We start from the raw sequence: 22,011 nt of genomic DNA, 5'->3' as shown, positions 1-22,011 counted from the left end.
GGTTATTCGAAGGATTTGTCGCTTAGTATCATAATAATAATAGTATGTGATCCACACAGTACAGCGTAGGTGAAGCTGGGCGGACGACAAGCCTACCAGGACGATCTGATCTGAGTGATCTCCCGAGATAGGCAGCGTGCGTACGGAGTACTGTGTCCGCAGTAAGCCTTAAGCCTTACTACTGCGTATGCGTAAGCGGCCGTCGCAAGGATCACAATGCAGAGTGGAGCGCGTTAAAATAGTTGCCTGAACATGGATGACGCTGTTGATTTAGATGTTGACATGACTCTTGCGGTCAACCACGTAGAAATTCTAAAATTATGTTTACTATTTTGTAATTTCCATAACTTAGGTCTCCACGCCTGCGATCTCTTTGGAGTGCGGAGTACAGTACCATGTCTATTCTCTGCTCGTCATCCACCTGTCTCTTCGGGAGCCCTGTGAGATGATCTGTAGATTCAAAAGCCAAAGATGGAAACAAGGGCATCAGGCAAGTAAACGCACTTAAAATCACCTAGGTAGGTACAACAGGTAACATGTGCAATGTGGCGAAGCTGTTAGATAAGTTATTCATAGTTTGTTTTTTTTTTTTTTTTTTTTTTTTTTTTCCCTTTTTTTTCCCTTGTTGGCTTGTCACTGTCATTTTCTTCACCGTTGTTCAGTTTTTCAGGTGTCATCATTTGTCTCAGTAAATATTTTAAACGAACTATCATCCGATACGGAGTGAGGAACAACAAGAGCGAAGTGGAACGCCCCCCACATATCCTTGACTTCTCTGTGGTCTTGTTTCGTAGCTTCGACAGGATCTTACCAAACCCTGTTCCCCGTGCTTAGTTTGTTATTAATAATAATAATAATGGGCTTTTGGCTCCTCCTTCAGACTTCGGAACACTCTCAGCCCACACGGGCCACAACCTGGCTACGGAAGCCAATGACGATGGCATGCTTGCTGGCCGTTGCTTGAAGCAACGATCGATGGTCGCATCGGTAGGGCGCGATCCAGAAATCGAGGCTCTGTTTAATAATGGCCACGGTGCCGGCGCTAATCAGGGCTGAATCCTGATGGTTGGGATCGGGCGCTCTTGAGCAAATTTTCCGACCAGATGGCCTCTCAAGCATCTCTCGGCAGTCGGACTTTGGTCTCATAGGGGTTGGTAATAATTACGAGGCAGATTTGTCAAGATTAACTATTCATTTTACTCTTCGTGGACTCTTTCGGGGGCCCGTCATATTATTTATTCTCATTATTATTTATTATTCATCCACGCCAACTCAAGATGGATACGATGGCATGAAGTCTCCAGTTTTCTGGTCCGTTCCGGTTTGATCTAGACCTGGTTTGAGTTGGGGTGTGTGTCAGTTCTTGCATTTCTGATTGACCTTGAATGCCCCTTGGCCTTTCGACCGACAACTAGTTCTTGAAGGACTTGGAGCTGGGTTACGCCGAGCCCCACTGCTCAGCTCGAAGACTCCTCTGCAGCACAATTGGCGAAGTCGTTATCAGAGTGCGCCTATTCGATATCCAAGCTCCACTTTTCACTTTTCTCGGAATATGTCTCAACAAACCAGAAGCGAAAGGTGGCGATCCAAAAACAACGATGGAAAGAAGAAGAAAAGAGAAAGGAAAGGAACGTGCAAAAGAGGATGACATCCCATCCAGTTGTCTCTTGCAATGAGTTGCATGTTTCGCCTGGATAGAAAGTGTCTTCATCTTCAAAGCTTGGCCTTCTGACATTGTCCTCTTGGATACCCATTGATGAATGTTGCCAGGACAAAAATACCAGAAGAGTTTTCGGTCGAAATTCCTTCGTTCAAACATGCACTTTGTTCTAGCGAGGATGAATACACCCACATATCTTGAAGACCACGACAGTTGCTGTGCCTTTGTCATACTCGTGTTGAATAAGAGGATAAGTAACGGCTGTGTTTCAAGGAGAACCATGCCAGAGATGGGTGCGATCCAGGGATCAAATCATAGTAATACCAAATATCCATTTGAAGTTCTCTTCCGTCAAATACAGCTATCCAGCTTTACGTCCACCGGCCCCACCAGCCCCCACCAGCCCTCAAAAAGCAAATCAAAAAGAAAAGAAAAGAAAAAGAAAAAAAAAAATCATCTTTATCACCGTTTATCCCATATTATTAACAGGCCCTGAACCCCGAAGGATGTGCTCCCCCTCAGTTCCGAAACTGGCGACAGCATAGCAGCCTAGGTTCCCAGCAGTTGCGTTGTCTGAGTTGCTAAGCTTAAAAATATGAAACATTACTCACCAAGAACAACCTTTCCAATACGCTTACACGTGGCTGTGGGTATGGATCGTATCGAGAACTTCGGCAGCCAATGACAGATGAATGGCTGCTTCGGTGGATTCGAGAATAATATTTTTAGGATTTGTTCAAGCGATCCCGCTCAAATAATGGAAAGCATAAAAAAAAAAAGAAAATACATCAAAGCTGACTCGCCAAGGCTTGTCAGCACCCATCTCCGAGGCGCAAAAGGCACCACATCGGGAGTCTCCAGCAAACCGAAGAATTCATCAGCGGGATCTGTATTTATTTCTTTTCGCGTATTCTCTTTTGTCGGATGCACCTGGAAAATGGACAATAAATAATAAGAATAATCATGGCTCGTCGACTGCGGCTCAAGCGCCAAGGCTGGGCGAGATGCAGCTAGTCCCAAGTCGGACACCCGGCTGGCGCTGCCACACCCAAGCACAACTCAAATTTGACTCCACCTCCTCGAGTCGACAACATCGACGACGTGGACACGCACGATATGATACGGCTAGGATTCGAGGATTCCGGTGGCTGTTAAATTAAATATCACCATCATCATTATTATTGCCAGTATTATTATTCGTTTGAATCCAACGAGCCGCAAGGACGAAGAGAGCTGATAGCAACTTCGGGACTTGCCTGCTTTCCGGCTCTGGTTGGTGCCTGACTTGGACAATCAGTAACTCGGCTCCAATACCAACCGTTCCTGAGCCACAGAATACCAAACAAGGGAACACTCCCCCCACCGGTGCCTGAATTCGTGCTGGCGTTTTCGATACACTCTTGCATGGTCGACGTCAAGACGTGATGTCGCATATCGGTGATATCTCATGGAACAGCCTGCGGATGCTTCACACAAGTTGCGGGCGAAAATGATGGAATAAGGAGAGCGATCCAAAAAAAAAAAAAAAAAAAAAAAAAGGCGAAACATGATCTTTGAAGTTCATTATTCTTCCTGGCTGGGAAACTCCGCTCTTGGGCTTGCCTTGACCTCGTTTCACCATCGCCAGCAGAGACTATGTTTGTATCCCAACACCAGTCATGTTGTTTTCTACTAAACCTAGAAAGCTCCGGTGAAAGCCCAAGCCAAAATAGCAAGTGTTCGACTTGGGAAGCAAAATCAAAAATCCTTGAAGAAGATGAGAAGGTAAAGAATTGGGAGAATGGATGAGGACCTAGTTTTATATTTCCTTGGATTTGCTACTTCATGTCGAAAGAGCATTCTTCCTTCCGGTGACCGAGGGAGGTCGTGTCTGAAATTTTCCCGTCACGCTCAGGACGAATGGCCCTAAGAGACTATTTCAGGCAGCGTATGATCCTCTCATGCATTACTAGCGCCTGTATCTTTCCCTGTGATCTGAGACTTTGACTACGCTGCGTAGTCGTCCGACACCGAAAATAGCAATGTATCTGCCAAGCTAGAATCTCGCTTCATACATTTTCAGCTGGCTAGATGCAAAGCGTCTGCCAGTGCCACAATAATGCGATGAGTAATGGAGGCTGAATGAAAATTCATCGATACCGGGGTACCCGGGTGGGACCTTTTTTTCTCTTTTTGAAGCCGGAAGAAGTCATATTCGCCCCAGCCCCCACCCAGAACTTACTACTTGGTAGATTCTACCCGGGCCGACCTTGTCTCTTTATTTGACATTCTTGTTCTTTGCTTCTCTCATGTCCTGATATTTTCTAATGAACAGTTTCTTTAATACTTTGGTTGCATTACCATTTACGGTCGTTTCTTATTCTTTTTTAAATCAGTCTATCGTTCTAAATCCTCAAGCCTCAGCTTTATATCAGTGCTGGAAGCGAGGAGCTTGATGCAATATATTGGTTTATTGGTCAGGTAATACTTCCACTTTCCTACCACCATTCCACTCGTTTCACACCTTGGGTATCGCCGCAGCCTATGTTCGAAGTACATAGCGGCATAATTTCTAGTCATTATTGATGATGCGGCGGTGGTTGGTGGGAGTGTCGCTGGCGCTTCTCGCTACAGGAGCGACGAGTTGGCCATACGACCCGGAGTTTGAGGGATATAACCTCAACGAAAATAAGACAGCTACAAATCCCGCAGACTATTACGGAGAATGGGAGAATCATGAGTACTTCCCGTCGCCGGAGAATTGGCGCTTTCCATTCTACAGCTTGTTCCTCGATCGATTTGTGAATGGAGACCCGAGGAATGACAACATTAACGGCACGTTCTTCGAACATGATCTGAACTCGAATCAGATGCGTCACGGGGGCGACATAAGTGGTCTGGTGGATACGTTAGATTATCTCCAGGGTATGGGAATAAAGGTGTGTTTGGGTCTCAGCCTTTCTTGCTCAATCTGGAAAATTTGCTAACGCGTGCTCATGAAGGGTATCTATCTCGCTGGAACTGTTTTGATGAACGCGCCTTCGGGCGCGGATGGTTACTCGGTGCTTGACACTACCCTTCTCGATCGACATTACGGTAATATCCAAGAATTCAGATATGCTATTACAGAAATACATAAGCGGGGCATGTATGTCCTTATGGATAACACCTTGGCAACGTAAGTAGCTATCGGCATTACTGTCTCTTACCGCAAATAAACAGGGTATACTGATCAATCGCAATAGAATGGGCGACCTTATCGGCTTCAAAGGATATTTGAATACAACAACACCGTTTGATGTCAACGAACATGAGGCAGTATGGAAGACAAATCGTCGTTATGTGGATTTCGATATCGGCAACAACTACAATGAGACGTGCGATTATCCAAGGTTTTATTGGGAAAACGGTTACCCTGTTGGCAATGATGTCACAGACCAACTGAAGGGCTGCTATGATAGTGATTTTGATCAATATGGTGATATCGAAGCTTTTGGAGTCTACCCAGATTGGCAGCGCCAGCTTGCAAAATTTGCTTCCGTGCAAGACCGTCTACGTGAATGGGTTCCTTCTGTCAGGCAGCGACTCATGAGGCACTCGTGCCTGATGATTCGACAACTTGATATTGATGGCTTCCGATATGATAAGGCCTTACAGGCGACAGTCGATGCGTTCGCGGATATAAGTGAGCACTATCGTGAATGCGCCAAAAGTGTTGGGAAACATAACTTCTTTCTGCCTGGTGAAATCACGGGTGGAAATACTCTTGGATCTATTTATATTGGTCGAGGACGTCAACCGAACATGTTACCCGAGACGTTGGAGGACGCCGTGAAGCTGACGAACACTTCGAGCGAAAAATATTTCATCCGCGAACCAGGCAAATCTGCTCTGGATGCTGGTGCATTCCACTACTCGATCTATCGTTCTTTGACCCGGTTCCTTGGTATGGACGGTAACCTTGCTGCCGGATATGATACCCCCGTTAACTGGGTGGACACTTGGTACGAGTTCCTCCTCACAAATGACTTCGTCAATGCCAATGGGAAGTTTGATCCACGCCATATGTTCGGAGCAACGAATCAGGATGTTTTTCGCTGGCCGACCATTAGGGAAGGGACAGAGAGAATGCTATTAGCCTTCTATATTACCACGCTTCACCTACCTGGTATCCCCTTGCTACTTTGGGGCGAAGAACAAGCATTCTACGTCTTGGACAATACTGCTCGGAATTATATCTTCGGGCGGCAGGCCATGTCACCAGCAACAGCTTGGCAAACCCACGGCTGTTACAGCCTTGGCTCTGAGCAGTACTATCAATGGCCCATTGAGTCTGGTAAATATGCCTGCCATGACGAGACTGTGAGCTACGACCATAGAGATCCATCACACCCAGTACGGAATGTTTTGAAAACCATGTATCAAATGAGGGAGCACTACCCGACGCTAAATGATGGGTGGTTCGTTCAGCACCTTTCAAATCAAACGTGGCAGGTTTTCCTCCCCGGTTCCAATAATACACCAACGGAAACTGGAATGTGGTCCATCCACCGTAGTCGTTTTGAGGCCGTCCAAGACTTCGGCAGGGAAGGGAATCTCCCAGTTTGGCTTGTGTATCAAAACTACAACAAAACCCACAAGTATGAGTTCGACTGCTCGGATAATGATACGGCACTCATATCTAGCTTTGATAGTGGTACCACTGTCAAAAATTTGTTCTATCCCTTCGATGAACTTACATTGAAAGAAGGTCCCAAGAAGCTAGGGTTTGATCAATCTGCCGAGTTTAATGGGTGTCTTGATAGCCTCGAGTTGAAACCATGGGATTTCAGAGCCTACGTTCCCAAGGACAGGTTCATTCGACCACGACCTATGGTCACAAAATTCGTTCCAGGACACGATGCTCGCCTGCAGTCGACAGTTTCTCCCGATCAAGATGAAACAGTTCCCATTGAACTATATTATTCCGAAGCGATGAGCTGCGATGGCGTAACTAGGAGCATTACGTTCAATTCAACTACAGACAATGGTAAAAAGCCATCTATTGACGCAAGTAGTGTCAAGTGTACAACGGTGAACCCCGAACCTCCGAAATATATCGGTCAAGTTCCACATTCATGGAAATGGTCTGCCAATCTCGTTGGTGTCTACAATGGGGTACACAGGGTAACAATCTCGAATGCCCCCAGCAATGATGGCCTTACCAATACGACTTCGGTAGATCATTTCCTTTTCCGTATTGGGCAACCAGACAACCCTATGGTTTTCACCCGGGCTGCAAATTATTCATCGAATTTGCTACATAAGAACAACAAAGGTGACCTATATGTAACTCATCACGCTGCTGGAGCAGACCTTTATCGGTACTCCTTGACTTGGGGTTCATCGTTTTCAGATTGGTTACCTTACGAGGGCGGTAATACTACTCTCGAGCGCCAGCATTGGTCTGGCACCAAACTGCAAAGATGGGAAGGCGAGCATGTTTCAATTGAATACTGGAATCGTATGACTGGGAGTAGCTCTCATGTCCAACATGGCGACCTTGATTGGCCTAGCAGCAAACCACGAAGATTTCCGCATCTCTTTTGGAACGGTCCTTATAACCAATATGGCTATGACGCTGGTCTCAAAAACCACATGGTGCAGGATGATGACGGAATATGGAAGTTCATATTTATGACAGAATGGCCTGCATTAGCTCAAGTCAATGTTTGGGGAATTAACCCGGATGGTAAGCCAGATCAAACATTTGTATTTGGTGACATAGATGGCGATTCTGTATTGGATCGCTTACCGCCATCTTCGCTTGCGAAAACTATCATAAACATTACGCAACCCCCTCCTGCGCCTCATCTTGCCTGGCTGTTTTCCTTGAACGACGGTACCCTTCGTTTCCAATTGCACCCTGTCGGTAACCATTACCACCAATTGATTCTATACATCCTCCTCTGGGTTATACCTATTTTGACCTCTGCTATTGGTATCTATGTGTTCATGAAATCCTTTTACCGGGTCAAATTTAATCAGGTCGGAATTAGCGATAAGGGGGGATTTGTTCCTCTCGCTATCAGACGGAAATTTCGGAGGCAAGCTCTCGAAGAATCTCACACGATGAAACCGCTAATGAAACTCGCAAACAAGTCGAAATTTGTACAGTCGACTTCTGCGCTTGTCGATCATTCGGGCAAAAGACGTACCACTCTAATTGCCACCCTTGAGTATTACATTCCAGATTGGAAAATCAAAATCAAGATTGGAGGTCTGGGTGTGATGGCTCAGCTAATGGGAGAGAATCTTGGACATCAGGACCTGATCTGGGTCATCCCCTGCGTTGGCGGAGTTGATTACCCAGTTGACCAAGTTGCCGAGCCAATGACAGTGACTATCCTTGGGAATGCGTACGAAGTCAAGGTTCAATACCATATTCTTAACAATATCACCTACGTTCTTCTCGACGCACCTGTTTTTCGGCAGCAGTCCACCGCTGAGCCATATCCAGCCCGCATGGATGATCTCGACAGTGCTATTTACTACTCCGCCTGGAACCAGTGTATTGCTTTGGCGATTAGAAGATTCCCAGTTGATTTGTACCATATTAACGATTATCACGGTTCAGCTGCGCCATTGTATCTCCTACCTCAAACGATTCCGGCTTGTCTTTCCTTGCACAACGCTGAATTCCAGGGCCTATGGCCTATGCGTACACAGACAGAAAAGGAAGAAGTATGTGCTGTTTTCAACCTTCCACTAGATGTTGCATCCCGCTATGTCCAGTTTGGCGAAGTGTTCAATTTACTTCACGCTGGCGCAAGCTATCTACGTGTTCACCAGCAGGGCTTTGGGGCAGTGGGCGTCTCGAGGAAATACGGAAAACGCTCGTATGCACGATATCCGATCTTCTGGGGACTGAAGAAAGTCGGCAACCTACCCAATCCCGATCCATCAGACACTGGCGAATGGAACAAACAGCTGCCCAAGGACTCTGATATTACTGTCGACCCAGAATTTGAAGCTAAACGAGCAGAGCTTAAAAGGCAAGCTCAGGAATGGGCAGGTCTGGACCAAAATCCGGATGCAGATTTGCTAGTATTTGTCGGGCGTTGGTCGATGCAGAAAGGGGTTGACCTCATCGCTGATGTTTTCCCTGCTGTCCTGGAAGCACGCGAGAATGTTCAGTTAATATGTATCGGGCCAGTGATCGACCTTTATGGAAAATTTGCTGCTTTGAAGCTCGAGAAGATGATGAAGCTTTATCCTGGCCGTGTTTTCTCTAGACCTGAATTTACAGCTCTCCCACCGTATATCTTTAGCGGAGCTGAGTTTGCATTGATTCCATCTAGAGATGAGCCTTTCGGATTGGTAGCTGTCGAGTTTGGTCGGAAAGGCGCTCTCGGCATCGGTGCAAGGGTTGGTGGTCTTGGGCAAATGCCAGGTTGGTGGTATACCGTTGAATCTACCACCACTAGCCATCTCCTTAATCAGTTCAAATTGGCGATCGACAGTGCACTGAATTCGAAACCTGAGGTGAGAGCCATGATGCGTGCGAGGTCCGCAACACAGAGGTTTCCTGTTGCCCAGTGGGTGGAAGACCTCGAAATCCTCCAAAGTACAGCAATTAGGATCCATAACAAAGAATCTGCCAAGTCAACTGGACAACCTCATACTCCTTCTGGATACAATACACCTGGCATCCCGGGCTCCCCACTTGGCCCTGGAAGCATGAGCCCCGCTACGCCAGGGTCGCGGAATCATAGTTACGCAGCGGGCCACAGATTGAGCGCTTTTGGGCCACAAGCAAGAAATACCGTCATTTACCACCAGGACTCCAGCCCTGGTCCCGATACTGATAATGAAATTCCAGCTGGTCTCAGCAGGAATCTCTCACTTGGTGTGCGGTCTGGTCCTGGCCATATGGGAGGTGAATCTCACGTGCCACGGAAATTACGAAAAAATAATGCCCCAGTGGGCGTACCGGAGAACGAACCTGAAAACGAACCGGAACCCGTTGGTGTGGCTGTGACCGCCGATATCGACGAGGAGAGCGATGATGACACTGCAGCACACTATTTTGGTGATGATGATGAATACACGCTGACGCGGGAACAAGCAGAGGCAGGTCGAGGAAACCAATTGGGTTTGTTAAGTCGGAACTTTCATAATGCCGATTTCAATGAACAGAGGACCCCAGGGACATCAAGACCGCCCTCGCCCTCCTCTGCAGATGGCTTCCTGCCGCCAAGTCGTCCCTTGCCTTACTCTGGAAACTTCCCCAGTTCTACCTCCGTTCTCTCTTTGGGATCTGTTGTTGGTAGTAAGAAAGATTTTAAGTTGCAGAAAGTAGATCCATTCTTCACCGACAGCAATGGTGAATTTTATAGGGCATTCGAGAAGAAACTGGAAGACCTTAATAGCGAAAATTCAGAAACCGATCTATGCATCGAGGGCTACTTGGTGAAAAGCGAAAAGAAATGGTTCAATCGATTTAGAAATGCTCGTTTGGGGCGCAATACCAATTCCGACAATCCCCCGTCATTGTTTCGTACCAAACGCGGGAGTGGTGTTTCCCCGGCTCCCTCTGAGTACGGTGAAGATCTCGAGTCTCGGGCTAGCGATTATGGGAAGGACGGCGATGAATTCCTGCTGGGTAACGACTACATACCTCCAACTGGCCTAGAAAAATGGATGCAGCTTCGAATCGGCGATTGGCCGGCTTACTCTTTCTTTCTTGCCTTTGGTCAAATAATTGCTGCGAACTCTTACCAGATCACGTTGCTCACGGGTGAGGTCGGCCAGAGTGCCACCAAACTATATGCCATCGCGACCACGTATCTCATCACCTCGATCATCTGGTGGTTCATTTTCCGCTGGTTCAAATCCGTTATCCCTCTGTCTCTTCCGTTCTTCTTTTATGGTCTGGCGTTCATGTTTATTGGGGTTGCTCGCTTCGCTGGGACCGAGAATGGGGTGGGTTGGATCCGGAACATCGGATCCGGGTTGTACGCTACGGCATCATCCAGCGGTTCTATCTTTTTCGCACTCAACTTCGGTGACGAAAGCGGGGCACCTGTTAAAGACTGGGTTTTTCGAGCTTGTGTCATCCAAGGCACCCAGCAGATATATGTGGTTGCCCTTTGGTACTGGGGATCAACGTTGACGAAAAATATTGCTGAGGGCGTTATTGAAGCCGATCCTATCGCGTCTTCATGGAAGCTGACGTAAGTTTATTCTTATCACATATTTACACATCGGGTCCCCTTAAAAGCATGAATTCCTCGAAAACATCACTGCTAACTGAGATGCAGCGCAATTGCAATCCCAATTGGGCTTTTCCTTTGGACAATCGGGCTGTTACTATTCTTTGGCCTTCCCAATTACTATCGCCAAACCCCCGGAAAAGTCCCCTCCTTTTACAAGTCCCTCTTCCGTCGAAAGATCGTGATATGGTTTTTCGTTACTGTCGTCGTTCAGAATTTTTTCCTCAGCGCACCCTACGGTCGAAACTGGGCCTGTAAGTCATCTTCCACTGTGCATGGTTGGTGATCTCTTGCTAATCTATATATGTACCTCAGTCCTATGGAGTTCCAAGCATGCTAAGCCATGGCATATTGTACTACTTATCTTGCTCTTTTTCATCGTGGTGTGGGCTGTACTGCTTGGTAAGGTTTCATTTCTACCTTCTGGCCAAGCATAACTAACGTCTCTACAGCGGTCCTGGGTTACCTATCTAAGGATCATAGTTGGATATTACCTCTCTTTGCAATTGGACTTGGTAGGTTGATAACTATGATACAGTTATAACGAATTCATGTTAAAACCCATCACTCACAATTTATTTAGGCGCTCCTCGATGGGCACAAATATGGTGGGGCACAAGTGGCATCGGCCAACACGTCCCCTGGGCAGGCGGCTATATCTCAGGAGCATTGATATCAAGAAGCCTATGGCTTTGGCTGGGAGTTCTTGACGCGATGCAAGGTGTTGGATTCGGCATGATCCTTCTACAAACGTTGACCCGACTCCATATCTGTTTTACCCTCCTTGCAGCCCAAGTTCTAGGTTCCATCGCAACTATTTGCGCCCGCACCTTTGCGCCCAACAAGATTGGTCCCGGTGATATTCATCCTGACATATCTGGAGGAATCAGCGCTATTGAGAATGCTTGGTTTTGGATATGTCTCTTTTGTCAATTAGCCATATGGTAAGCCCCCCCTCCCCCCCGGGGGCATTTCTGGCCCTAAGCAAGGTCACTTAGTGTAAGTGTGTTTTAACATTATTTCTCTAGTGCTGGATTTTACTTGTTCTTCCGAAAAGAACAGCTCAGTAAACCTTAATTAATATCTTAATCGTTTTCGCGTTATGGTTTCCCTTGAAAAGTCTTCTATTACTTCTTATCTGATATATGTTTATGCATCTGACCACTGGTTTTGGGGGTTAATATGCCAGTGACTGTAACTTATGCTGTTTTCTTTTTAATGGGCTTCTAATGTTTGGCGCGGTGATATTTTCAAGGCGTACGGAACGGGTTTGATATCTGTCTAATAGATTTTATTTATTTTGTGCTGCAATAACTACTTGTTGGCCTATTTACTTTAATGATTCTGATATGATTCTGATGTCCAATTATCTATGCACGGAGAAAAAAGGGTCTGCTCCAATGTTGATCTATGGGTTCTGCTTCCCTAGTAGTTGACGTTTATAGTCCCGCTCCTGCTCTGTGCCCGTTTTTAAAACCTGACTGTAGACGAGAAAAATGTATTGTAAGTATGTTAAATATTTGCTACGAAAGTAAAAATAACTGCGTCATGAATTGAAAGAACACACAGTACATCTACACCCAGCTCGCGGGCGTTACAGGCAACTGGCCTGATGCCTTGATCTAGCTTCGCTGTCACAACCTCATGCTCACACTAGTCTGAGACCCCCATTCCAGCACACCATGTCTGTGTGTGGGCCTGACCGCCCACTTCATCAAGACACACCTGGGCATGAAGGATATGTAAGTTTTCACCCATGCTTCATGGCTGCCTTGTTTCTTCATGAGCCAACTAACTCTCTGTTCAGTAACACATTTTGCCTTCCGGAGATCATCTACAATCCCACCCTGGTACTCAGTCCACATATCTTTCTCCTGGGGATGCTGTTCCACATCCAGTTGTTCAAGTCACTGAGCATCAAAACCACGGAGCAGCTGTACAGCCTGAGCATTCTGAATGAGCTCAATCAGCAGGAACTGTCTCTGCAGAATGATTTACTGAACAAGTTCATTATCTGCATGATGGTCTGTGAGGGAGATGATGTCTGAATTACACATGAGAGATGACTGATCACATCATCACTGTGAAATCAGATGAGAAAGAGTGATGAGATCACAGGCTTTGATCAGGTCACAAAGCTGTATATCCTCTGTGACAGAGCTGTGAAGACTTATAACAAGAGCTGTGAGTATTCATCTATTCTCTTATTCTTCTGATCACTCTTCTCTCTATCTCACTTATCACTTCTGAAGTGATGTGTTAATGTTGACATTGTCAGATAGCAGATATAAGTGATTTTCTTCAAAATCTGATACTTCAGTATATCAGTATTAATACATTTATCAAACACTATCTGGATTGAAACATCACTGCTGATGTTCTCAGCATCTATCATGATCTTGAGCTGCAGAAAGTGCTAATGAGAATGATGTACTCAATGAGCTGATTCATTGATCCCTGCTGTTTATGAAAGCTGACACTGAAGCAGTTGAGATCAGTGAACAATCTGTCTCACATTCTGAAGATCTCTTGAAGAGTTGAATATCTGAAGAAACATCATGACTCTGCTGCAAGCTGGCTTCATGACAGAATCAGACAGAGGTACTGATGAAAGACTGAGATCAATGACTGATGAGAGAAGAGATACAGATACTGAGTTGAGGAGTACAAGAGATGGAATCAAAGGCATCACAAAGTCATTCACTGACTCCACAGTGCAAAGCAGTGTGTGAGAACACTGCTCAAGTATGAGATTCTGAATCAGTTCTGACAGAAACAGCCAGTGATTAACAGTGAGTGACAGCTATGTGAAAAGATGATTGATGAGTATATTAGAAGTGAACTGGAGCAGTACATGTCACCTGAGCTAATGATAATGATTGATGCAGTCCTGATGTTGTCATCAACCACTTCAGCAGTAGAACTACAACAATGGATCAGGGCCATCCACGCGATCTCTGCATACTGCAGTGTTGAGGAAGGCCCCATCTGCCATCGGCGTGGCTGTGGCTCCAGCCCCAAGCCAACCACACCGAAACTGATCGCCCACAAGGCAGAAGCGATTGGCCAACCATCATCAGACAGACTGCTGGAGTCAGCCGCTTGAGCGGTCCGGATGGAACACCAGCCTCATGCTGTCGGATCGGGTCTATTCATTCCGTCAACCGGGAGACTCTCAAAAGAGTGTGACAGGAGAGACTCTCTAAATATACATTCTTTAGTGGCCAAACTTAATTTGTGAAAACAACGGACTTGAGAGTGTAATGCTAGAAATATCTCATCTACGTCGCTTCTTTGCTAGTCGATCAATATCCCGTATAGAGTCTAGAAGCTTTTTGTCAGGGATGAGTCTCCTCTCAGCGGTTAACTTCCTTCCCTCCTCCTCAGAGAGCAGGAAAATTCTGTTATTTCCGTCCGCAGTTGCTGCCCGGAAGCACTGGGCAGGGCTGAGGCTCTGTATGTTCATATCATACAAGGAAAACTTCTTACATGTGTTCTCTGATGCAGCTCGTTCAACCGGGGAGTGGTCCAAGGGATCTACTTCAAGACACTCAGTTCGTCTCCACTGGCCACGCGTTAAGGACCAGAAGGAGATTTTAACTCTACGGGGCAAAGGAATTTCGGCTTCTACTGTTGGCCGGTCACTGGGCGGTGGAGTATCGCTGCTACGGTCATTCTGATCAGGCATTGATATGTTACCAAGATCTAGCTGGGTCACTGGCCGTTCTGAGAGGTCCCTTGCTGGTGGATGTCTCTGAGGGGTTTCCAGCCAGGGCCCGGCCGGTTGGTTCAACTCCTGTTTGAGCTGCTCCTGCTCCCACTCTTCATCCAGCCTCTCTTGTTCTTCGCGAGAACACTCAAGTCGGGCAAGTAATGACTGCCTGCGGTCATGCTCTTCCTGCCGGAGGCATTCCTCTTCACCTTGTTCCAGCACATCCTCTTCTACTTCCGCTGGTTGTGATGTCTCAAGTTGCTGATCAATTTGTAGATCTTCGACACCGGTCTCTGGTTCGTCATCAGGAGTTCCCGCGCTCATCTCATCACTCATAGCTGGCTGTCCACTGGATGAGTCCGGCTCAGCAAGCGGCTGCCCCTAGGACAATTCTGGCTCTGGCGGCTTACCCAAGACCACATGGCCATCTGCTCCGGCTCGGGTGGGTCTAGAGGTGCCGGGGGGGTACCTTCTAGCTGTTGCACGCCACGCTCTGCTCTCCGTAGTTCTGTTTCCTCTCTGTCCAGTTCCCGAACCTGCTCTCGTCCTGGTAGCTCCCGCTCAGAACTACCATCTAGAATGAACAATGGTGGGATAGGAACATCGGAGAGATCATCATCATTGGATTGGGATGGCAAAAACTTTTCAAAGAAGGCCAAATAAACACAGCGGCGGATGAAGAATGTGTGATGTTATCAGCAACTGGCACTGCGTCAGCATGTAAATGATCGAGGAATAGGAAGAAAGTATCTTGCTTGTGGGTTCTCATTCGTGGTATGCCGCACCGTGCCCGGTGTTTCACAGTACTATCAGCGAGGAGCTCACATGCCTGGTCAGGTTGGTCAGGGACTGCAGCTGAGAAGCAGTTGACAATTCAGTCAATGAGTGTATCAAGAACGCGAGCGGCATATTTGAAGTGTGCTGGTTTCCTGGCCTGCAACAGGGCGGCTCGCGCAATTTGCTGGTCAGGAGACTGGTTCATCAACACTGTGATCTCTGAAGAGCGGAATCCCAGCTGATATGCCAGTTCAGCCATCTCATAGACCGCACACTCGTCAGCTTTGACACGGTTTGGTTTGGCTAACAGCTCATCTTCACTCTTTAGATCGGGCGGCATCAAAGGGTAGTGCGGCATCGCATACAGCCAGACCTGTCGGTATGCCAGATCAAGACATTCCTTGCTTCCCGTGCGCGTTTGCCGGAAGATGAACTCCGATGTTTGAATGGGACAATCCGCCTGCATCTCGGGGGGCGTAATGAACATATGCCGCATGATGCTCCAGATGGAGCTTTCCAGATGCCCGCAGAGTTATTTCACGCAGTGGGCACAGCTTTCCAAGTACTTGAAGTCCTCAAAGAACATGTACAGGGATGGCACCAGTCCACCGAACACTTTCATTTGAGTCCAGATGGCCATTCGCTCGCTTTCACTGAAGCCTGCAAAGGCCTGGCTGCTCAGCACAAGCTCACACGCCGCTTTCGCGTCGACGCGAGATGCGCCGGGTGCCATCAACTCTAGTCTCTCCACATCATCCTGGCTTATCTTTTCCATCGCGCCGACGTCATGGTTGACCCAAGCTGACCAAGTCTCCTTCACGAATCCAAGGTAGGCGACTATATGCTGGCGAATGTCAGAAGGTGATACCACCAGGTCATGGGGACGTATCTCAATGCAGTTGATAGCAACCAACTGATGGACCATACTGATCCGCATTCCACCATTCCAGAGTCCCGGGATGACCAGCAACGCATCAAACACCTGACGGAGTTGGCGGTTCCTGGGGCTGTTCAGCTGCTCAAGGCGCTCTCGATTGCTCTTTGATAAACATGCAATCTATCGCTGCTGAAACACTTCGTTGTGCTCCCCCTCATACTGACAGATCTTTCGGTATACCTCCCCGTCTGTGGGCTTTTTCTGGTTCGCGTACTCCTCTATGAGGGCCGTCTGGAGGTCGTCGCTGACATCTGCATACAGATGAAGTGATCAGCGTCACAGGCGATGAAACCAGTGGGCGGTAGAAATCCTACCGTCCAAGGTACAGGTCCACCGTTCAGGTACAGGTCCACCGTCCACCAACGGTCTATGGGGGCGAGGAGTTCGGACCCGACTTGGACGCGGTGTGTCGCAGGCCCCGCAGCTGTCCTGCACGGAATTGAAGCATGGGGCCTGGATTAGTCATCAAGGCTTGGCGCGGCTTCCCTTCTTTTGGCCGTTACGGCCGTTGCGGCTAGCGATCTCCCTAGATCACGTGACCCACCACTTATATTAAGCTCTTTGTAGATAGATCTATTAATACAACCTTTAACTATTCTACAGGTTATAAGACTGTTAAGTGTCAGCCCTGCTGTGGTCAACATGTATAGACTGACTGATAGAATTATAAATTTCATATTTAATCTTATTTAATCTAATTTTATATATTTCTTAATATAAGTTTTATTAAAACTGCAGTATATATTATCTGTAGTGTATACTGATGTGATTCAAAGGTTGCTTAAGCCAGCGTACGATTACAGGCGTACGCCGGCTTCTTATATATTGAATCTCGTACGCTAAATTAATTAGTGGCCGCTAGGGCCCCCTTTACATTCGTACGCGTACGCTAGTAGTTCGGAAGCGTACGCGTACGCTAGTAGTTCGGAAGCGGCCGCGTTATTATCCGACGGTCGTACGTTCTTCCGAACCACATCCTCCCCCACCAGATTCGGTCACGCCCACGTGACCATGTCGTACGCCCTAGCTTCATGCGGATTAGCTCGCCACTAGCGTTTCGCGATCGTGTGGCCTATCCCTGATTCGGCTAGCGTCCCGCGTACGCCCTCACAAAGAAACTTCCACTATATTACACCACTCATCCACTAACTTTTCCCATCCTCCAACCATCTTCTCCATCATCATCATCATCGAACGCCACTATCTCATCCAAGATTCCTACCCCTCCTCCTGTCCAACTCTTTCCATCTGTCCACCTATCACATCGTACGCGTTCCTGACAATGGCCCCCCGTTCCCACAACAAGCGTCATCGTAGTGCCCATACCGGGCAGTTCGTTAGCAGTAAGTGTAACGCGTTGTGGAACGTGGTCAGGACTTGTTTATCTTCTAACGATCGCCAGAACGACGTATTACCATGGATGATGACACACCTTCTCCACCTCCTCGTACGCCCTCGACCGTTTCTTCTTCTCAGCGGGTTTCTGATCGTGTTTCCTGGCACGATTTTGCGTGGACGCAGATGCTGATGTTTGTTTTTTTATTCGCGTAGAATCTTCACGCGTTGACAGATCCGCGTCCGCCGATGATAGTGAACCCAGTGTTGAATCATTGGTCGAGAACTTGGAGGACGCGATAATGGAGGAATTGCCCGTGTCATGTGTGGCCGGGTCTCCAGCGTCCCCCCCTGCCCCTTCTGCCGCTCCTTCCTCTGCTGCTCCCCCCTCTGTTCCTTCCTCTGCCGCTCCCCAATCTCCTACACTTGCCCCTGTGTCTGGTTCTCCCGCTCCCGCTACCCCTGTTCCCGCGACCCCTACTCCCGCTACTCCTGGTTTTGCCGCCTCTGCCTTCGTTACTAGCTCTCCCCGTTTCAAGGAGATGTTGCGTAGACTCGGTGAACCACGTCTCCCAGCGCGTACGCTCCCGCCCTTCTTGCCGACTCCTAGAACGATTTATTGCACGAAGGCGGCGTACGACACGACTATCTGGAGCTCGGTCGCGGACGCCGATTATTACGTTCGTTTTAAATATTCGTGGTGGGGCAATCGTCCATTTGTACCAGAGAATCACCCCCCCCCCCAACAGCGTCTAGATCGTAAGTCTTTTCATTTTTCATCTTTTTCTTCTGACGCTGATTTTCCTGTTCTTAGGGGAAATCGTTATGGGTTTTGCTGTGCACGAAGTCGTGGCGTCCACAGACACCAAGGAGCTTTTTACGACCGTAAAGTTCAACATCGCGGGGACATCCGCTCTGGCGAATTCTTTCGGGATGATAGATCCGTATCGGCCTATCCTCTGGCGTCTGTCGTCCGACTTCGTGGTGCAGGCAAAAGATATCCGTGTTTTCGGGAACGGGAACGCGGATGTCGTTCTCTTTTACACCCGCGGGCGTGAGGCTCGTACGCCTTGTCTGGGATGTCGTCGTGGGAATGGGCCGTTCGCACGCTGCGTTCTGCTTCCTGCATTCCCCCGTGTCCCCCTCTCTCTTCCTGAGGAGCCTCGTGCGTGTTGTAATTGCGCGTACACTACTAAGGCCAGCGGGTGTTCGTTCAGTAACTGTTCCCACCCCTGATTCTGCGGTTTCGTACGCTAACAATAGTTATTAGTGCTCCGGCGCCAGAGGCCATTTTAATCGAAGATGACAACGCCGCTGAGACTACCCCCTCCCGCCCCCAAGCTCCTCCCGTCGCTTCCTCTCCCTCCCCTGCGGAGAAGGTTGTGCGCACACCGGGTCGTAAGCGTTCGGCCCCGGGTGGCTCCCGCCGTCGTTCGTCCGGTCCTGCGCCTCCTCCTTCTGTTTCTTCCGCCTCCGCCCCCCCTGCCCTGGCTCCTGGTCCTGCGGGTCCCGCGCTCTCCTCCAATTTCTCTACGCGTACGCGTACGCATTCCTATATTGGCATTCCAGCCAATCTTGCGATAAATGACATTAATGTCGTACGCAGAGCGGTAGAGGAATCGGAGGCGTGCGCGGTGTTGTTGCGAGAGCGGCTTGCGGCCCTCGAATCCCTTGCGGACCTCGAGTTTTGAGATTTCCTTTGTTTTTGGCGTTTTTCGGGTGGCGTGGTGTTGGAAATAGATTAAACGTGTGGCGTATGAAAATGGATGGGGTGTGTATGATAACATTTGTCTTTTTGCGGCCGACCCTTACGGTTGGTGACCAATCCATTATCCCTTTCCTTTTTCTTACGCTTTTCCTTTATCTGCTAGCCACTACTCTTACGCGACCTCTATATGGTACAGCGTTCGGTGACTAGGTTCGGCAGCTTCCACCTTTGTGATTCTGCCTCGCGCATTATACTGTCTCTCTTCGCCCGCTCAGACCACTACAGCGAACGGCCCATCGAAACTAACCTCGCCCGACCTCTGAGCGTCCCCAGGGGTCGAGATGGCTTGGTCCCACGCGTCCGCGGATGTTTCAGATAGTTCGTCCTCTGTGGTCTCCGCGATTGAACTGGTGTAAACAGTCGAATCCAACTCTGGATTCCTTTTTCTTCTGCGACCTGACCCACGTGCAAGTCTGCCACTTTGAGACTGCCCTTTGCCGTGTTGCACCCGCTGTCTGCGGCGCGTTATCGTACGACCGGCTACAGTCTCATCACTTATTGGAGTGTGGCGTTCGCCTGATTTCTCCATTTCTTCCCATTCTTTCCTTGTAATCGTGGAAAGGTCGGAATAAGTGAGATCATCTGGTTCGTAAGCGTCTATGATTTCTCTTACTTCGTGAGGCTTTTCAATTGTAAGCCCCTTCTTTTTCAACACTGACAATAGTGCTGCGGATGACCATAATCCGCTCAGGTCTTGCACCTTTGCTTCCACAAGTTGTGAATCATTGATTAAGTTGCATAAGACCCGTCCCTCTGGTTCTTCCAATGCGTACGTTCCCAGAGGATGTGATTTGAGTATCTTATATGGCCCAAACCACCTAGGTTGGAACTTCTCAGGACCCTCATTGCGTACGAGAACCCACGTTCCCACCTTGAGACTCGATTCCTTAACAAGTGAGTCTCGTATTCTTTTCGATTGGATTGCTCGGTTCAGGAGTAACTCGTTAGCTTTTGCGCGTGTGTGGCTGATCTCTTTCAATCTTGGTTCCGCGTCCGCGACTGTTGCGTCCGCAACTGCTATTCCTGCTGCGTCCGCAACTGTTGTTCCTGCTGCGTCCGCAACTGCTCCCTCCCCCACCTTTTCTGAAGCATCCTCCGGGATGCGCGGATGCAATCCATACAACAGGTAGAATGGTGAATGCTTGGAGACTGCATGCTGTCGAATCTGCGTGGCCAACAGCGCCTGCCCGAGATATTCATCCCATAGTCTCGTAGGCTTGCCCACTAGATATTTCGTCAGCATGTTGCCCAAGATTCCATTCAAGCGTTCCACCTTCCCGTTCGTCCGCGGATGATATGGCGTTGTTCTACGATGTCTTGTCTGTAACTGGCCCACGAAATGCCTCACTGCTCCTCCCATGAGGTTTGCACTGTTATCAGTTAGGATCTCGCGCGGCATTCCATAGTTGACATAGATCTCATCATGTAGGAACTTCGCCACCACCTCCTCTGTCGCCTCTGGAACTGCTTTCGCGACTGGCCAGCCAGTAGCGTAGTCAATAGCAGTGATTATCCATCGATTTCCATTTGGCGTTCGCGGCAATATGCCTATGAGGTCCACCCCCCATCGTTCGAATGGTTGTATCGTACACTCCACCTGATGTTGTGCTTTCTCGCGTTCTAACCCTTTCTTAGATCCTTTCGCGACCTGGCAATTCGGGCACTCGTGAGTGTACGCCTGGATGTCCTCGGCCATGCTTGGCCAGTACGCTCTTGGTTTGAGTACGCCCATGAGTCCAGGGCTTCCTAAGTGGCCGAATTCCTTGTGCATGTGAGCCATCAAGTCGCGACGAAATGGAGGTTCTAGATAGGGAGCTTCTGCGTATCCTAGATCGCGGTAAAGCACAACGTCGTTTTCCAATTTCCCCAGCTTGAAGTTCAGAAGCATCTCTTCTACTACTTTCGCGAGACGCTTGTCATCTGACACCTTGCCATCCTCCAAGCGAGAGATCATGGCGTCCACCCATTCTGATTCCTTGCATCCCCTCAGCGCGTTTAATGTGAATGTCCCTTGTGCCTGGTTCGCAGGACCCTCACCCATGAAATCGGGTCTGTGACTGATTGCGTCCGGCACCACTGCGTCCGATCCCTTTCGGTATTTGATATGGAGATCGTACGCTTGGAACTCCGAGATCCAACGTGCTAAACGTTTGGAAGGTTTTGTTGTTGATTGTAGGTAGACGAGGCTTTCGTGATCCGTGATCACCGTTGTCGTATGCCCGTTGTCGATATATCTATCTCACAACGCCAGCGCGTGCTTGATCGCTAGCAATTCCTTTTCATGCACTGGGTAATTGAGCTCGGCGCCCGATAGTTTCCTACCATTGTACGCCACCGGGTGCAGCTTGCCGTCCTTGCCCATCTGTAGAAGGGCGCCTCCGATAGCCCATTCGGATGCGTCCGTCTCAATGTAGAAAGGTTTATCACGATCTGGTTGAATAAGCACTGGGGATGTTGTTACGCATTCTCTCAGTGTGAGAAAAGCCTCTTCGCACGCGGCATTCCAGATGATTGAATGAAACTTCTTCTTTCGCAGATTTGCATCTGTTTCTCTTAAGAGATCCGAGAGTGGTGCAGATATTCGTGTGA

At 48.3% G+C, this 22,011-nt stretch overlaps 5 protein-coding genes across 5 annotated transcripts; 3 read left to right on the top strand and 2 right to left on the bottom strand.

The window, feature by feature from the left end:
• Positions 1–342: 342 nt before the first annotated feature.
• Positions 343–12,590, top strand: BDCG_06432 (alpha-1,3-glucan synthase). The gene is made up of 8 exons (XM_045422166.1): positions 343–4,578; positions 4,642–4,817; positions 4,885–10,854; positions 10,942–11,147; positions 11,209–11,295; positions 11,346–11,408; positions 11,477–11,837; positions 11,922–12,590. Exons 1-8 carry the CDS (start codon positions 4,225–4,227, stop codon positions 11,968–11,970), a joined length of 7,266 nt encoding a protein of 2,421 aa, XP_045277869.1. The 5' UTR covers positions 343–4,224; the 3' UTR covers positions 11,971–12,590.
• Positions 895–1,146, bottom strand: BDCG_17314 (uncharacterized protein; the record flags this gene model as incomplete). The annotated part of the gene is made up of 1 exon (XM_045426456.1): positions 895–1,146. One exon carries the CDS (start codon positions 1,144–1,146, stop codon positions 895–897), a length of 252 nt encoding a protein of 83 aa, XP_045281688.1.
• An 861-nt stretch (positions 12,591–13,451) lies between the features above and the next one.
• Positions 13,452–13,999, top strand: BDCG_17313 (uncharacterized protein; the record flags this gene model as incomplete). Its single annotated transcript, XM_045426455.1, has 2 exons — positions 13,452–13,619; positions 13,697–13,999. The coding sequence occupies 2 exons, from the start codon at positions 13,452–13,454 to the stop codon at positions 13,997–13,999; spliced, it is 471 nt and encodes a 156-aa protein (XP_045281687.1).
• A 171-nt stretch (positions 14,000–14,170) lies between these two features.
• Positions 14,171–16,785, bottom strand: BDCG_06431 (uncharacterized protein; the record flags this gene model as incomplete). Its single annotated transcript, XM_045422165.1, has 6 exons — positions 14,171–14,986; positions 15,016–15,246; positions 15,504–15,894; positions 15,949–16,421; positions 16,500–16,570; positions 16,710–16,785. 6 exons carry the CDS (start codon positions 16,783–16,785, stop codon positions 14,171–14,173), a joined length of 2,058 nt encoding a protein of 685 aa, XP_045277868.1.
• Positions 16,786–17,492: 707 nt separating this feature from the next.
• Positions 17,493–19,345, top strand: BDCG_06430 (uncharacterized protein; the record flags this gene model as incomplete). Its single annotated transcript, XM_045422164.1, has 4 exons — positions 17,493–17,662; positions 17,871–18,413; positions 18,469–18,828; positions 18,918–19,345. The coding sequence occupies exons 1-4, from the start codon at positions 17,602–17,604 to the stop codon at positions 19,343–19,345; spliced, it is 1,392 nt and encodes a 463-aa protein (XP_045277867.1). The 5' UTR covers positions 17,493–17,601.
• Positions 19,346–22,011: the final 2,666 nt, after the last annotated feature.

The sequence above is a fragment of the Blastomyces dermatitidis genome (genome assembly GCF_000003525.1).
Source record: "Blastomyces dermatitidis ER-3 genomic scaffold supercont1.6, whole genome shotgun sequence".
Classification (NCBI taxonomy): Eukaryota; Fungi; Ascomycota; class Eurotiomycetes; order Onygenales; family Ajellomycetaceae; genus Blastomyces; species Blastomyces dermatitidis.
This window is presented reverse-complemented; position numbering and strand designations above follow the sequence as displayed.

Excerpts from the sequence above, each read along its gene's own strand:
- BDCG_06432 (XM_045422166.1), top strand. The coding sequence starts at position 4,225 with ATGATGCGGCGGTGGTTGGTGGGAGTGTCGCTGGCGCTTCTCGCTACA. Across the intron at positions 4,579-4,641 it reads TCCAGGGTATGGGAATAAAG|GGTATCTATCTCGCTGGAAC; the intron begins GTGTGTTTGGGT and ends GTGCTCATGAAG. Across the intron at positions 11,296-11,345 it reads GGTGTGGGCTGTACTGCTTG|CGGTCCTGGGTTACCTATCT; the intron begins GTAAGGTTTCAT and ends ACGTCTCTACAG.